This window comes from Kickxella alabastrina (genome assembly GCF_025024165.1).
Source record: "Kickxella alabastrina strain RSA 675 chromosome Unknown BX661scaffold_27, whole genome shotgun sequence".
NCBI classification, from domain to species: Eukaryota; Fungi; Kickxellomycota; class Kickxellomycetes; order Kickxellales; family Kickxellaceae; genus Kickxella; species Kickxella alabastrina.
This window is the reverse complement of record NW_026251498.1, coordinates 115,692-132,674: the sequence shown is the minus strand read 5'-3', so window position 1 is coordinate 132,674 and position 16,983 is coordinate 115,692. Positions and strand designations below refer to the sequence as shown.

Here is a 16,983-nt window from a genome sequence, read left to right as displayed (position 1 = left end):
GTTTTTATACCAGTGTAATTTTAAAATATGTGCAGTCGTTGTACGAGTAATACTGCAAAAGTATTTGCTTACTAATAAATGACTTATTACAAAAAATCCACACTGCACTGATAAACCAAGAACAACTGCTGTTTGTATCTATTGGCTGACTTGTAGACGGTATACTTCACTTGAAAAGTTGTGTGCTTTAGAAAGTTTTAAAGCATATGACTAGGAACAGAGGAGCAAGCTAAATAAATTGATAATATTTAAATACTCTCAATCCGCTTATTTTTACAATTGTTTATTTTCGTACAATTGTAACACATATGCCTGTACACCTAAGTATCCCTACTTGCTCGCCACTTCTCTGCCCGTGCAAGAAGTTTATCGGCCTTCGAGTTGCGACCCAGTGCCTGCTCAACAATCCGCCAGTCGCCGAGAACCTGCAGCAGCATATTTGTGGAATAAACTCTGAGCGTAGCCAGATGTCTCTCGCTTTCGAAACACGTCGGTTGCGTGGCCGCCCCATCTACATGGTCACCAGATGTAATGTTCTGCGAGGCATTCATGTTTCGTATTAAGGCCTCAAGCAACAGCGTTGTCCGGTCATACCCAAAAGCTGCATTCTGAACGTCCCCAAGCTGCCGATGCACCGCCGACATGCCCCTGTACATCGTGGTGCGATCAACGAGCAGCTGCAGCAGGGACAGGTTGGCCGGCTGGGCACCAGTGTTGCGGTTCACTCCAAATTTTCCAGCTGAGTCAAAGCCTCGAACAACGGGCAACGCATCCAAAATGGAAACTGTCTTGGCCAGGCAAGAAAGGCGCGTACGCACGTCGGTAGTCGGGTTATTTATGAAGCTCTTATATAGGGCCAGTGCTCGATGCGTGGACTCTTCGGGCACTAGCTGTCTGTCAGCGTATGGGTCAGTGGTCGACAACGCGTGTCCTGAACTGCTCATATGTGTGCGTGCTTATAATAGATGTGATATCTTGAAATAAAACCGGCAAAGCGCAAAGTACTTCGCACAATTTTCATTTTGCAATGGCACCCTTCGTGCTGCCCTTCGTTGACATGACGGGTAAAAGTATGGGGATTTTTCACGGGACCTTGGTGTTAACAAATGACATGGATTATAATATTGAATCTTCTTATCAACAACTAATCATATGCATTTGCTGATGCTGACAATAATTAATGTCAGTATATTAATTTGAAATTGTATATTGCGTGCACTCGAACAATCCAAGATGTGTCAATCGAAATCTTGAAATGATGTGATTGCCACGCCTTTATTTTAGCTCTATATTTGCTGCAAGTTAAAACATATCTACGTGTGTGCATGCATACTATGCACATAATCTATTCTGGTGCTTTATAACTGCGTGGTTGCTACGTCTCGGTTGAATTACATCACAAATGCAATATGGTCATTCTTGAACAATAAATTATAAACTAAAAATGTATACGCATGGTTTGGAATATCACTTGGTTGCTGCCATGATAGTCAGAGGGGGGATATTGGCACCAGCTCTGTCAACGATGAAAGATATATAATTTTACTTCGAGCAACACCGAATTGAGCAAGATAACTTGTAAAAATAAGGGAAGGAGGGGGGGGGGAGGGGGGCATTTACAACCATCATGCCAAGCCCTGTCTAGATTTCCAAGCAACCGAGCATACGTTCATCCATCAAGTCAATGCATAATAATTTATTCTGACCAGATTATTGCGACCATGTCAAGTAGCGCAAAAAATGGCATGCAACCGTTGCTGACATTCAACAGACGCAGCAACCAATCACACTCAAGTTCAGTTTTCTTTTTCAGTTTTCAATATATGGCCGAAACAACTGCGCTCAAGTGACCTTTTGTCGCACACCTTCCATTTCCCACCCATATACATTCAGACTAGCGGTAAAAGTTGTCAATTGATTTCACTTGTATATCCTCAATCAATAATTACTCAACAGAAAATACAAGTGTGACCTATGCAATACTATGTTAATTGGCATGTCCAAATTTATTTGTTAAAGTCATTTATTATTACGCTGTTATGTCTGCACTACCAATTAGCAAGCGTAGATGCCGTATATGCATATAATACAGTTGTTTTTATTATTAAAAAAGCTTGTGTAAAAATATTTACTGGTTATATATTTACTGCGTAATAAATGCATCAGGTGCAGATAGACAGAAAAATTAGAAGCAATACAATTCACTCAAAGAAAGTATGCTTTTTGCATCGTGTAAATACGGATAAAGCTTGAGTATGGACACAAACACTTTGCGCGTCATTGCACGCATGTTATATACGTACATACATAGGCCTGCTTTATTGCAGAATGTCATTTGTTCTTAAATATTTTTAAAACGAATAAATATAGGCCAGACGTAAGATAAAAACAAGACGCGCGTGCTTGACAATTTTTCTCCTTTCTCTTTCTTTTTTCTTTATTTTTCCTATCACTGTTTGAATCCCAGTCAACCGTATTTTTATTGATTTTATACTCGACTCGATAATTTCTGTTCAAGACACAGAACGTAGAACAAAAAAGTACGTCTGGATTTTGCACCTACTAATACACTCTTTTTTAAGCACTGCTCCTTGTTATAACGGCCTACTTTTATTATTCCTGTTTTGGGAAGTAATCGGCATCCATCTCTACTCTCTACCACTGTGTGTATGCTCGCACTCTAATTATTTCTTCTTAGTTACTGCCCGATGCTAGCAAATATTCAGTTTTCCTAAACTATTCTTTTTTTGTTAACGGCGCCCACTCTACGCCCACTTTTTTAGCGCTATCTTTAGAGATTTGGTATTTTGAAGAAACCAAAGATACGCGGATCTAGTTGAGTATTTCTGTTTCGTTTCGTACAGATTTGCTTGTTTATTTTCTTTGCTTGGTAATTATCCTTGTTTATAGAATATTATTTGACATCTAGATAATAGTCCTGTTATTTGGTGTCCTGCAGCTCCTTTTTTATTTGTAAGCAGCCATGAACACAAGAAGAAACAGCGAAATTCTATGACCACGTGTCTACCTTTCACAAACGCTTTACACAAAAAGGTGGATGTCAATTTGGTCTAGCTGGCTGATATGAGGCTATTCGTTAAGCTCAATCTATAACTTTTTAAGCTCGCGCCATAGTCTAATATCTAGTAACCCACTGGTTGGGCGCTGTAACCGGGGTCGGTTAGCTTAAAAAGCATGCCAATCGCATATTTATTGCGACCCCTCTTCCTCCCCTATCCCTGTTTTGGCGTTGCTATTTTCTCTTTTTTGCTTGTGCTGTATAAAATTCATGCTTTGTTCAAAGATTAATGCTATTTTTTGTCGGGCTTAACCTCTTACTTCAACCATGACTTTTTCTCTTTACAAGTTGCCTGAAAAGGCATTTGATTGGCTGAAATACGAAAAAAGGTTTTGAGATTCATGCTACTATATTATTTTTGGTGACAAAAAGAAGCAATATTGCTTTTTTGCATTGGTAACCTAACTTAACCTAACCTGACTTGAACTTGACTTGACCCTGTACTGAATAATAACTTTTTTTACCCTTCCTTTCTCACGCCCTATCCCCTGTGCGCGACAAACCAAAAATATTGTAAATCTTGGTTCTTCGTCTTTTTGGCTTATTTTACTACACTATTTATGAACCACTCTACTAATTGTCATCTAAAAATATACATTTTCTATTCAACTTTTATTGTGCACCAAATCTAGCACGCTCATTTTCAGCAAGGATACCACATTATATCTATATTATCATATACCCACGGGCGCGCACTCACTAATCTCAAGGATACTAATAAAGGTGAGTATATTTTCTTATTCTATTTTGATTCCCATTTTGGCTTCATATTTTGATTCCCAACAACAGAAACAGCAGAATAAATAACCACAAGAGTAACAGCAACAAAAGCAACAACAACAGCCAAAACGGCAATATTGTCGGTTGTTATTTTAAAAGGCGATTTGTCTATTCCAGAACATAAAATACGGAATACAGGTGCAGTTGTTTTAGTGTGTTTCCCCTATTCCAGTGCTACACTATTTTTATAGATGTATTTTCCGCTAACAATTCCATTTGAGTAAACCAAAAGTGCATGCAATCCATGGTGCACGCATGTGTCTGAATATAGTACTTGTACCTCATTATCTTTATGACTCTCCTTTTCACTCTGTCTCGAATATCCCTATTTTCAACTATCAAGACCCATCAATTCCACCATCTCCAGCATACACATGCATTGGCTGAAACCTCTCTTCATACCATTATTTTGTATTGATGGTGGTATCTTGCATGCGCAGCGGCTTTATATTAATTTGCAAAAGCGGTGATTCGTTTTACAAGTTTATTAATTTTGTTTATTGCGTGAGCCTGTGAATTTATCAGAAAGATACCAGATGACATCTACAAATTCGATCCCTTTCTCCCCAAAACGTATTCATTTTTTTCGCAAATTTAAAACTATTATTTGTTATGTCTGCAATATGTCAAGCGCAGCAGCGCGCGTGATAAATTCAAACCAAATTCAGAAAGAAGGGATATTCAAGGAGTGAGCGCAAGAGTAGGGTCACTCTAATCACATTGTCTCCTTGGCCTCGCTCGGGATGCCCCCACCCTCTCCGCTTGATTTAACCCTGCTTTCAACATGATAATCCTATGGCCAATTTGTTCCAGTCTCTCCCCATTTTTACGTTCCTACCTGATTGACTAAAAGAAAACAGTATTCTTTTATCCAATGAGAATGTCTGTCTGCGCATTTTACACTAACAAATGTTTGCACTTGTGCACAGGTGTGTGCAATTTTCATTATTTATTTAACAATGCCCAATGCCCAATGCCAACTAGAATCTTGTTTATGTGTTGTAAAAAAATAGTAGTTGCGCAGTTTTGATATTTGTACAATCTGCAGGGCTCCCTATTATCTGTATTTTATTGCGAATGGTCACAAACAAATTACTAGTAATAGTGTATTTTTTCTCCACTCCCACCAGGGAGCAGCTGTCCCTCACATCCCTCTTTATCCTGAATGGCGCCACCAACAACGATGCTGGCGTCCAATTGCATCTCCACACCTTCCCTGTTTTTTGGCAAATTGCGGCAAGTAACTTACAAATTTAAAGCAAATCTTCAAAACACCCCCTCCCTTTCTCTCTCTTGATTTGCTTTGGTTGTTTTCCACTTGCCACCTCAAAAAAATTGTGGCTTGCTCTCTCTTTGCATCATTTGCTTTTGCGCTGCAAGCTTTTTAGCCATCTGCGGCTGTCACGCCAGCTTAAATTTACCCTACACCTAAATTGTGTTCAATGAGTGTATAAATAAGTCAACATTTGAAAGGCAATGAGAAAGGCGTATAATATTTGGCCAACCAGTGTAACAAAAATAGCTGGATGCACAAATATACCAGCTGTCAGAGCTTGGATTTTTTAGCACCCACATCAACTTTGTGAATGTCTTGTTCTATTCTTTTTTCCCACTCTCACGCACCTTCGGTTGTACTGTCGATGTGATGCCAATTATTCACTGACATTCCCCCATCAGTTATTATCATTTTATGTGACTGACCGTAATTAGCCTCTTCTCATCGAGTGCGTGAATGAATTATATTGTATGGATTCTGTTGTTTTGTTGTTGTTGTTGTTTTTGCTGCTGCTGCTTTTGGTTGTATTGCAATGTTGGGCTCTGCTAAAGCTTTTTATTAAATACTATAGTGTCAGTTCATTTAGATGTCTATAGCACTGCTATAGTGAAATGTCTGATAATATTTTTTAAATGCATTTCCCTTTTTAACAATGGCCACAGCAACTTCATAAACAGCCCAAGCCAATAAAATAATGATCCAACTATTTTATAATGAATGGGCTGTATTAAGACCATCTTCCACGCCATTTTCTGCCAATCTCCATACCTTTTAAAGATATACCCAACGTTATTGTCGTTCTTTTTTCCACGCCTTATTAAAGATGACATCTTGTAACGCAAGTTTTAAAAGCGCTTTGCAAACAAAGGGGGGGTGGTTGTCACAACCGCTGCGAAGTGGAGTAGGGGGTGGGTTTGTGACCTGTGTCGCTTACCTCTTCCCTTTGTTCTGCGAAATATCCCCCAATTTTATCCCGCTTGATTGAAATTCAATCCAATTCAATCTCGACGCCTTTTTCTGTTTTTGCTGCTTCTATTTCCCCCTACCATGCCCGCACTTTGTTCACTTTGGCCTGATTGTTGTATAAATTTGGGGAAATCTGACGTCTTTATTCAGAATAATTTGGAGCCCCACGGTGTGCGTGTGTACAAGTGTACTGGATATTGCCTATGCTGCAAATCTCTCGAGTTATCATTGCTCAGCGGATTGATGCGCGCTCTTCTTGGCAATGCCAGTATACAATTAGGGCATATTTCTGTCTTCTCACACACGCGCATTTCCAGTAAAGCTGAGCGGCAGAAAAAAATAATGTTATTGCATTGTCAAATTACTTTTGCAATACATTGGCTTTCTCTCATCCTTGGCATTGAATATTCTTTTTTCATCTTCAAACAATCAAATTTGTTGGCACTCGCCAAGCGGGATGAGAACAGTGGGTGGTTCGAACACCCCCCACCCCCCTTTCTTGCCATCTGCCAACCGCCCCGCCTCTTTCCCCTATTATTCGCTCAGTTTGCCCTTGGTAGCACCTTAACTTTTTTCCACCACCCATGTCTATTTTATATTTTTTTAGCTGGCAGTAGTCGCATGTCACTTTGGATGCTTGTCCAAAATCGGAAATTTGATATATCTTGTTGGCTGCTTGTGTTAATTTTTTTTTTGTTAGCGCGCTTATTTCCACAGGGAATTACTTTTTCTTTGGGCTTGTCAAACCACACCCTCCTTGTTTGCCACAGATTATATATAAACTTACCGGCCCGTTGAAATAAATCAGAACCAAATTTTTTCTTTCTGCTCCATCTTTTTTCTGTTTTTTGCTCCCCTGTGCTTATTATAACTTTTCACACCCCTTGCATTTGGCATAATATAACTACATGCTTAAAATATCATTTCATTTATTCTAACTTCAGCACACATACGCGCACATATATTTTTTGTTTATATACTTGTAGAATACTCGGCACTCTCCAACTTTTTCACATATTCATTTCTTATCCAGCCATTGCTTCCAATCACGCAATTCTAGCACTCACAGTTTGACTGGCATTGCTACACATTACAAGGCATCCCAGGAGGTTTAAACTATCGCACACACACACAGGACGTAACTTGGCGTGCTTACAAAATATTGAAACTCAAATTACTGGGTGTTTATATTCGGTTTCATTCAACCACCCCACCCCCCCCCCAAATCATATCCTCGCTCTATCCAAACATCCCTCTTTATAATCACCTGATTAACTTTTTGCTGAAAGTTGGAGAATCATGACTAGCTACTCATTCGGCGATGCATCGGCAACGCTGGTCGACTCAGCACTCGAAAGCACATCCGCTGGCGGCGGCAATGGCAGTGGCAACACCGGTGGCAATGTCTACGATGGCACTCGCGTGTACCGTCAGGACTCGGTAATGGGCAACTCACACCACACTGGCGACTACCAGCTGCACCACACCAGCCATGCAATTGACACCAAGGGGATGCACAGCAGTGATAATATTGGTGCGTCATCGGCATCTTTGGCCGGCGTCTTGGCCGGGATTAACACGAGCTCGGTTAACGACGGCTCTTTTGCCGATTACTTTTTCAAGCAGCAGGTCATCTCGCTTAATTCCAACCACAATGACAGCAGGAGCCACGGCAGCCCGCAGCAGCAGCACCAGATCGACGTTTCATCTGTCGTGGCGGCAGTCGCCGCAGCTGCCAGCGCCGTCGACAATACTGGATTCTCAGTTTATCAGCATAGCTCGACAGCTCCGCCATCCGCCCAGCCCTCGTCTTTGTCTTTGTCAGGACACACGCAGAGACAGTACAGCTACAGCACTCAGAACTATCAGGACGTTGAATCCAGTCGCCAGAGCCCCAGCGTCACTGCTGCGGTGCTTTCGGGCAATATTAGCATGTCACCTGTGGCTGCCACAAACGTCCTATCATCAGCCAACACATCTAGTCTGACTTTGGAAACCAACGGCACGAGCGCTACTTTATTGGTCAGTTCAATTCCCAGCTTCCTGTCCTCATTGCCGCTTCAGAATTCCACAGAGTCATCAAAATACTCGTCAATGGTGGCTGGTCTAGGCACAAACAATTCGCGAAGCGAAAGTGGCGGCATCTATAACGATGACAATACTAGAAACAACAATGGAAGGAGTGTCGCAAACAATGTCACTAATAATAGCATTTTGGAGGCAGCGGCAGCAGCAGCGGCGGCGGCGGTTGTCAATACAGGTGGCGGAACAGGGTCTGGGTTCAACAATGCTTTGTCCTCGGCGGCCTCTAACTCTGAACTGACATCATTGTCAGCCAGCTCAAACTCTTACTACAGCCACCAAAACAGTCACAGTCATTATAACCAGCCCCACAGCCACAGTTATGGCCAGCAGCAAGACCAATCTACGTACAGCACAAACAGCCTGTCATTCCCTCATGACCCAATGTCAACCGTGGCCGGAACTGCGCAAGCAGAAATTTCCAACCAAAGCACAGCGGGCTCTTTGGCTGCAAATGGCACCGCGGCTGCGTCCTCGGTTACGGGTATGGTAAACTCAGCAGCCAATATTGATTTGAACTATAATGTCTCGTCTTTTAGCCGGCCGCTCAGCCAGCTAGACAGCGCCACAACAGTGTTTATGAGCAACTCTAGCTCAATTGATGTTGGTAGAGCAAGCAATGGCGCTGGTGCTGCACTGACTAGCTCGTTTGCTGGCGTTGGCCATAACTCGAGTGTAATGTCTCCACCGCAGCAACTACACGGCCAATACTCCTACTACCAGCAGCAGCAGCAGCAACCGACACAGCGCAACTACAATGATTATTCTGCATACTATCGCTCTCCGTCAACTGCACTTGGAATGGCCACTGCTACGGGAAATGCCTCGACAGGAGTCTCACCAATGAGCGGAACCGGAATGGGCGGTGGAGCAACAGCTGGTGCTAGCACCCATGCCAACGCTGCAAGCAGTATCAGTAGCTCTCAGATAAGTGGGGCGGCGGCAGCGGCAGCAGCAGCAGCAGTCATGGGCTCAGGGTACTACGCGTCAGCTTATCAGCCATACATGCGCACAGGCGCCAGCAACATGGGTGGTAGCGGCAGCAGTGTCAGCGGTACACACTCATACTATTACTCCCAAGCACCTACCCGGTATATTCCTTATGGCGCATACCCGCCCATCCGGCACTTTGTATCTCCCGCGCGACCGTTCAAATGTGAGACCTGCGAGCAATCGTTTTCGCGAAACCATGATCTCAAGCGACACGTCAAGATACACTCAGGCGTTAAGCCGCACAAATGCCACAAATGCGGGAAAAGCTTTGGACGCTCTGATGCGCTGAAGCGGCATTCCATGGTTAAGCGTTGCCGCTCGACTAATGGCAATTCTGCAGCAAAGTCGACGCCCACTCCGGCGTCTGGCTCGGGATCTATGGGTATGAGCGCGGGTATGACAATGAGCATGTCGTCGCAGCGCCAACACCAGCAGCAGCATCATCAGCAACACCAGGAGCAGCAGAGCGGCGGCGGCGGCGGCGGTGGCGGCGTGATGACTTCCATATCTAATGGCTCTCGCCTGGCACCGGTAGGCACAATTTTTGGCCAGTCTGGCACACAATCTATTAATTCCTCCAACAGCTCGATTGTCTCCAGCATGCTGTCGTCAAGGGCCAATGTTATCTAAACCATTTCTCGCATTAGGATGCCTTTGGTCGGATTGGATATATACATAAGAAGGCGCCAAAAATGAGGGATAAATTATTTATTTGACAACAATTACCAGCCGTTTATTTTATTTCATTTTCCAAAATGGTTGTTTTCTCATATTTTTATTTCCTGAAGTTGATATACAAATTTTATTGTTACTATTTTACTTTCTTTCAATTGCATTTACATTTTCAGCCAAGAAATTTCATATTGTTATAGTAAGAGGGGGGTGTGAGGAGCACTAGTTGTCTAGTGTTAAAAGTTAGGGGTGATTTTATAAAAGGTTTTATTACTGATGTTTCTAAAGTACTACTAGGGGCCAGCCTCATCTTATATATGTTCCCAGTCGCCTTTGTCGTGCACATTGTCCATTGTGCGCTCCGTTGGTGAGAACTGGATCTTCTGCGAGTAGACCGGTATCTTGGCAAGTCGATGTTGTGGTTTTCGTGCGTGTACGCTTATGCGTGTGCATTACAGGATGGGGGGCATGTTTGGGCATCAGTGTGATGCCTCCCTGATTTACACCTGCATTATCCAATTAGCGTCCTATCGATCAGCGCGCAGGTGGGAACTTGTTTCGCGGTTCTCGACCTCAACATCTGCTTCCATATCTTCAGTCTGCGCAACAAAAACGTCAAGACCAGTGTCGCCAGCGGCGGTCTCATTCTGCTCGTGGAATACGTCGGACCTTAGCCGCCTGGCTCGGCTCGGGGGGGAGGGTGACTGGTCATATATGGGCAGTGCCTCCCGGCCATCCGGGTGGTGCTGCACGCCCTCCGAGCCTGCCTCCGTGAGCGCTCGACTTCTCTTGACCGGCCGGCCGGGCACGATCTCAGCTGTCGGCAGAGCCGGTTTCCTGGTCAGCAGTGCACCCGCGGGCCGTGTCACAATCACCTGATCGTAGGCCCGCGTGTGTCCCATGACTTGAGCGTCCTCGCCTTCTGGGGCTGTGCTGCCGTCCTCGTCGGAAACGAGAGCCCCGCCAGCCACATCTTCACTATCGTCTCGGCTGTCGTTCACGTATTCTTCTTCTTCCTCTTCTTCACTCTCAGTGTCATGCTCATCCACATATGGCTCTTCAGCGGCTCTTGCAAGCAGTCCCTCGTAGGGCCCGGTACTGTCGCCGTCGCCATCATCCTCCATTTCGGATACGTCCTCAGCGACCACTTGGGCTGTTGGGACCTCTAGTCTGCCTGCTGGCTGGTGGCGGATCTCTGTCAGGAAGGATCTTGCTTCGCTGTTGTCCATGCTGTCCGGCGAGCCCGGCGACTGTGGGGGTGGTGTGAATGGTCCCACCCTAATGTGTGCGGGCTCCAAAGCAACTTGAGGGGCATCCTCCTCTTCCTCTTCGAGTGTGGTTGGGTGCCAGGGCGCGAATATCCTGGGGTGGGCCTGGCCCATGAACTGTACATGTGACTCGGGCGGGGAACCAACCGCCGGCGTCTCCGGCCATGAGTAGCCCGGGTCCGACGGGAGGGATATCAGCATTTGGGCCCTAGCTTCGGGCATTTGAGCGTATGCTCTTGGGCGCGGTGCCGACGGCCCTGGGCTGCCCCCGCCGAGGCCCGTGCCGCCGTCCCCGTACTCGCTGGTCGCCCACTCTGAGTCCGTCCACTCTGAGCCTGATGGCTCTGATCTGCGGGCGATCTCCGCGATCCGTTCTGAGGCTCCATGGTGGTACCGCGTGATCGCGTCGCCTGGTACAATGCGATGGAAGGGCTTGCCGTCAGCATAGGCCAGGTGGTAGGAGGTCTTGTGCCGCGACACGACTCGGAACGGACCCAGGCGGCGTGCAAACTGATCTGCCACTGAGCTGGCCTTGGGGAGTGCACGGCAGGTCACCCACTCACCCGGCTCAAACCAGATGGGGTCGATGCCTCTGTTGTCCCTGGCGTTGGCACGCTGGCGGACCATTTTGCGGTGCTCAGCTGCTTGCTCACGTATCATCTCGGTGATCTCCTCCTCACTGGGGGGGCTCTCACCCTCAGGGAACTGGGCGTATGCTGTCGCTACACGCACCGCAGGCTCGCCGAAGAAAACTGCCGCCGGGGTGTTGGCGATGGCCTCCGAGCGCGTACAGGCGTGTGCAGCTACAATGCGCGGGATGTGCTGCGTCCAGCCCTCCTCGTCCGGCTGATCGGTGAAACAGCATCGCAATGACTGCTTGAATTTCTTGACTGCGGCCTCAGCCAAGTCAGACTGAGCATGGTACTGGGCGGTTGTGATGTGCGTCACGCCCTCCCTGCTCAGGAAGTCCTCAAAGTCATGGGACACGAGCTGCGGGCCGTTGTCCGACGTGAGATATTTTGGCTTTCCGTAGGTGCCAAACCACTCGCTCTCAAGGACATCGGTGAGTGTTGCTGTTGTTGTGTCGTCCACTGCATAGATCTGCATGAACCCGCTCGCACTGTCAACTGCTACTAACGCATCCTGAGGTGCTTCTCCTCTGTCCCCAATGTGTAGCAAGTCGATGTAGACATGTTCGAGCGGCTTTGCAATGTACGACATGATCTTGGGTGTGTGTGACTTTTTCTGGATCGCTGTCATCTGGCAGGTGTGACAGCACTTTGTCAGACTTTCTACCACTGTGCCCAGGCCCGGACATGTAATCAGCTCGCGCACGAAGTCGAGGGTCCGCTTGTACCCAGCGTGTGCCAGGGCCTGGTGTGCCTTGCGTACAAAGTCTCGCGCCGCCTCACGCGTCAGTATGGGCACCCACATGCCTACTGGCCCGGGCGTGTCACTGGGGGCCAGAGCGTACAATCGCCCGTCACGCAAGGCCTTCTTGCTGACGACATTGTATTCGGGAGTTGTCGGACCGTTGAGTGCCTCGCGTTGTTTGCACAGCTTGATCCAGGACTGGATCTCAGCATCGTCATCCTGGCAGTGCAGAAAGTCCGCGACATTCGGTAAGTCCTCTAGCGCAGACGCGATTCTTGCGAACTGCTGGCTCATGGATGCCGGTGTCGGCGCCACGGGCAGGGTAGTAGCTGGGTCAGGTGCAGGCATAGGGGTCGGCTCGGGCGCAGGGGTGGGGGTAACTGTTGCCCCCTGTACGGCATGCCTCAGTCTGCCGCGCTTGTGCCGGACGGGTGTGTTGAGCGCCACCGGCAATGCCGGCTCCTGCTCGGGTGCCATGTCTGTTGTCTGTGCACTGCGTCTGGGTCTACCGCGCCCACGCCGCGTCGCCACTGGGGGCTCTGCTGCCGGGGATTTGGCCTGTGGTACGTCTGGAGTCACCGTAGCTGCTGCTGGCGCCTCCACTGGCTTACGCCTGGGACGGCCACGCTTGCGAGGCAGGTCTGCTGGGGGTGTGGGTGAAGTTGATGCAGTGATGGTCTGTCCCTCACGCCGTGGCCTGCCGCGCTTACGAGCCCCGCTCACAGGGGGCGTTGTATGGGCCGTCTGCGGCATTGTGGCCTGGCCGAGGACGGGGTTGCTTGCCTTGCGCTGGGGCTTGGTCTGCTGGATGGTCTGCGCTCGGTTGGCTGAGCGTGTACGGGCCGCTATAGTTTGCATGGGGGCAGCGGCGGTCATGGGGTTGTTCCTCATGGTGCCGCCGTTGGGAAGTGCGTCGGGCTCGTCGCCATTGGCATAGACGATTGGGGTTACTGCTGCAAAGGCCCCGATGCAATAGGCCACCCTCTCGCCATTTGATTCGCGTGTGAATTGGTCGCCCTCGAAATCCATGGCGCCAATTGTGTAGACATACTCGCCCCCAACTGTCTCGGTCGCTGGGTTGACAAGGGTGTTTACCTCATCATCATCTACATTGCCCAGTGTCTTTTTCTTTTGCGGGCGCAGGAACTCTTTTGCGCGTGATAGCCAGTCGGCGGTCTGCTGCAGTTCTCCAGGGCGGTGGACGATCATGTGCTTCTTTATGCCAAGCTCGCTGAGGCCAAGCTTGAATTGCGCCAGGGGGTCGGCGTCGTTGGTGGTCTTGTGCGCGAACAGCGAGACCACCGTGCCGCAGTCCGTTTCGATCCTCAAGTTTGCACACCCATCAAGGTACGCATAGAAGTGCTTCACAGCTTCGTACACAGCGCACGCCTCGCGCCAGGTTGAGTGTTTCCTCCCTTGCATGCCTCCAAATGCCCGTGAGAAGTAGCATACCGGCGCCAGGTCCTCAGGGTCGTCAGAGCGCTGGGCCAGTAGCACGGCACCCACACCGGCGCCCGCAGCATCAGTGCGCAGTACCAGCGGTGCTCCAGGCGGGGGTATGTAGAGGTGTCGAACGTCGAGCAGTGCCTGCTTAAGCGCATGCCAGGGCTCCTGTAGTGATCTGATGTCGTCTTTCGTCAACCGCGTCTTGCCCACCATCTGGTAGAAGGGAGCTAGGATGATCTGGATCCATTCCATATGCTCTGCAATTGCGTTAATGCCGCCGCACAGACGCCGGATGCCTGCGACCGTCGTCGGCATCTCCAGTGCTCGCATTGTTTCCACTCGGTGGTCAAAGGCCTGCCATGTCCGGTCGGCGGACCACCGACGCCCCAAGATCTCTACGCCTGTAGTCGCGCACCACAGTGATTTGGACATGTTAATCGTGACATTCGCACGGGCCAGACACCGAGCAAACAGCCCTATATCGTGGATGTGATCAGTCTCATTGCCGGTGGTCGACTTTAGGTAAACATTATCAATGTAGACCATCAGACGTGGCCGCAGCTCTGGCACGCCGGACAGAACATGGGTCAGGAAGGCCTGGGCAATGGCAGGGGATTCGGAGTTTCCCTGCACCATGCGTAGGTTGCGTACCTTGCCTGCGCTGCCCCCGTCATAGGTCCAGAAGTCTGCGACGTCCTCTGCCAGGCGCAGCTGCGTAAAGAACGATGCCATGTCAACTGACGAGATCAGCTTGGCATCACGCAGGAACATAATGCGCTCGACTGGCGTCGGCAGCTGCATTCCAACGCTCAGCATATGTAACGAGTTGTTTGCTGAGTCGTCGAACAGCACACGCCTGTCCGTCGAGTTCGGCTTAACTTTGGAGAACACAGGGACCTGGGCGAATGCAACCGATGGACCGTCTATTCCATACTTGAGCCGGTTGGCAACGAAAGAGTTTCGGGCCTTGTGAGCAGGCTCGCTGAGTGTGTGTTGGACGGTGTACAGGGGGCACGCGTTTGTGCGCATTGGGGGTCGGATGGGCGCATAGGCTGCTGGCGGCGGGCAGCCACTCGGGTACTCACGTAGGGCGCCAGCAGCAGTCATAAGGGTCTTTAGCAGGGATTTGTGGAGCTCGTCCGTGGTGCACTGATCCGTTGTGCGGCTAGCAACATTTTCCGTCGTCACTGCTGGATACAGTGCATCCCACTTGTGGAAGTCGGCATCGCGCGCTTCAACAAAATAGCCAGTTGGTAGGCCTAGTCGTGCCCGCATTGGGCGTGAGACAACTGGTTCCTTGATCGGGGGCGCATCAGGCGGGCCGTCCATTAGTGGGAACATCTGCGGGTCTTGTGCCACTGTGGGGTCTGGCATAGTGTCATAATCCGAGTCGCGTACAGCACGGGGACCATCGGGAAGTTTGTCTGGGTGGTCAGGGGTGCGTTCTGTGCCCTTAAGGCGTCGGCGCATTGCTGGGGTCATGAGGCGGATGCCCAGGCCCTCTTGGGCATGGTTTGACACCAGCAGCTCCCATGGCACCTTCATGTCGACAACGACTGCATCGTCCCAGAACTTTGGGCCACCCTCGACCTGCAGGCAGACGGTGGCCCGCCCAATGCTCTGGTATGCCTTGTCTGACCAGATGGGGAACAGGTCTGGCCTCGAGTTGGTGCGGATACGCAGCTTCAACCGCTTGGCAGCAGCCATGGTGACCAGGCTGACAGCAGCGCCATTGTCGGCTACAGCCATTGCTGGCTTATTATGTGCGCGGAAACCGGGTATTTTCGTAAAATGGCACAGGGCGGCCTGAGTAGAGTTAAACATATTTATTGTCCCAATAGTGTAACTGATACCCAAGCCGCTCAGGCTTTTGGGTCATTGTTGCCATATGAAAGTAGGGTTATCTTGTGGACTGTCTCGAATGCCTTGAGTCGGTCCAGGAGGGTCTCAGCAGTGACATCATTGGGCGCACTTCCTGTACATGCCCAGGAGCGGGTGTCAAGGCCATGTACTAGGCGTGAGATAGTGACTGCAGCATAGTCGCCACCACCCATGGCCTTGTAGAGCCTGCGCGCATAGTTGACCCTGTCCACTGCAGGGATGTTCTTGAAGGCCTTGGCTGGGCCTCCAGCAGCGATGCTGTGTGCCTTGGCCACAAAGTCTGCTTGCGGGATGCATTCAAGGAGCTTCTCAAAGAACTCTTCTGGTGTGTTCACGTCTAGGGTGCCCATGCGTCTGGCAGCTTGTCCGTCAAGCAGCTTTTGGAGTGCTGTGACAATCATTACTGCAGGAGTGCGGGTAAAGATGAAGTTGATTGTCTCTTGGATCCCTGCAATCCACTGCTTGGTTGGATTTCCGATATCTTCGCCATTGAACCGCTTGGCATAGTCTCGGAGCAGGTCCAGCTCCTCTTTGGCAGCCTTGGCTGGGGTCTGGGCAGAGGAGGTGGTAGTCAGCTGGGCAGTAGGGGCAGTAGGGGCAGTGGCAGGAGGTATGGGGTGAATTGCAGTCTGCATTGTCACGTCTGACCTGACGGACATTGTTGTGTTTTTGTTTTGTTTTATGTATGTAAGCGAGTAATAAATTTTGTTATAGTAAGAGGGGGGTGTGAGGAGCACTAGTTGTCTAGTGTTAAAAGTTAGGGGTGATTTTATAAAAGGTTTTATTACTGATGTTTCTAAAGTACTACTAGGGGCCAGCCTCATCTTATATATGTTCCCAGTCGCCTTTGTCGTGCACATTGTCCATTGTGCGCTCCGTTGGTGAGAACTGGATCTTCTGCGAGTAGACCGGTATCTTGGCAAGTCGATGTTGTGGTTTTCGTGCGTGTACGCTTATGCGTGTGCATTACAGGATGGGGGGCATGTTTGGGCATCAGTGTGATGCCTCCCTGATTTACACCTGCATTATCCAATTAGCGTCCTATCGATCAGCGCGCAGGTGGGAACTTGTTTCGCGGTTCTCGACCTCAACATCTGCTTCCATATCTTCAGTCTGCGCAACAATATTTCATATTAAAAACGATCGACATTGCATACGAGCAATAA

General features: G+C 48.8%; 4 protein-coding genes across 4 annotated transcripts; 2 read left to right on the top strand and 2 right to left on the bottom strand.

Moving 5' to 3' along the window:
• Nucleotides 1–9: 9 nt before the first annotated feature.
• Nucleotides 10–995, bottom strand: BX661DRAFT_187768 (uncharacterized protein). Its single transcript, XM_051537307.1, has one exon. The coding sequence runs from the start codon at nucleotides 942–944 to the stop codon at nucleotides 321–323; it is 624 nt and encodes a 207-aa protein (XP_051389236.1). The 5' UTR covers nucleotides 945–995; the 3' UTR covers nucleotides 10–320.
• Nucleotides 996–5,620: 4,625 nt separating this feature from the next.
• BX661DRAFT_187766 (uncharacterized protein) lies at nucleotides 5,621–6,123 on the bottom strand. Its single transcript, XM_051537306.1, has one exon. The coding sequence runs from the start codon at nucleotides 5,963–5,965 to the stop codon at nucleotides 5,726–5,728; it is 240 nt and encodes a 79-aa protein (XP_051389235.1). The 5' UTR covers nucleotides 5,966–6,123; the 3' UTR covers nucleotides 5,621–5,725.
• Nucleotides 6,124–6,129: 6 nt separating this feature from the next.
• Nucleotides 6,130–7,150, top strand: BX661DRAFT_61624 (uncharacterized protein). Its single transcript, XM_051539322.1, has one exon. The coding sequence runs from the start codon at nucleotides 6,183–6,185 to the stop codon at nucleotides 6,897–6,899; it is 717 nt and encodes a 238-aa protein (XP_051389234.1). The 5' UTR covers nucleotides 6,130–6,182; the 3' UTR covers nucleotides 6,900–7,150.
• A 1,999-nt stretch (nucleotides 7,151–9,149) lies between these two features.
• On the top strand, nucleotides 9,150–10,126 carry BX661DRAFT_187764 (uncharacterized protein; the record flags this gene model as incomplete). Its single annotated transcript, XM_051537305.1, has 1 exon — nucleotides 9,150–10,126. One exon carries the CDS (start codon nucleotides 9,150–9,152, stop codon nucleotides 9,804–9,806), a length of 657 nt encoding a protein of 218 aa, XP_051389233.1. The 3' UTR covers nucleotides 9,807–10,126.
• Nucleotides 10,127–16,983: the final 6,857 nt, after the last annotated feature.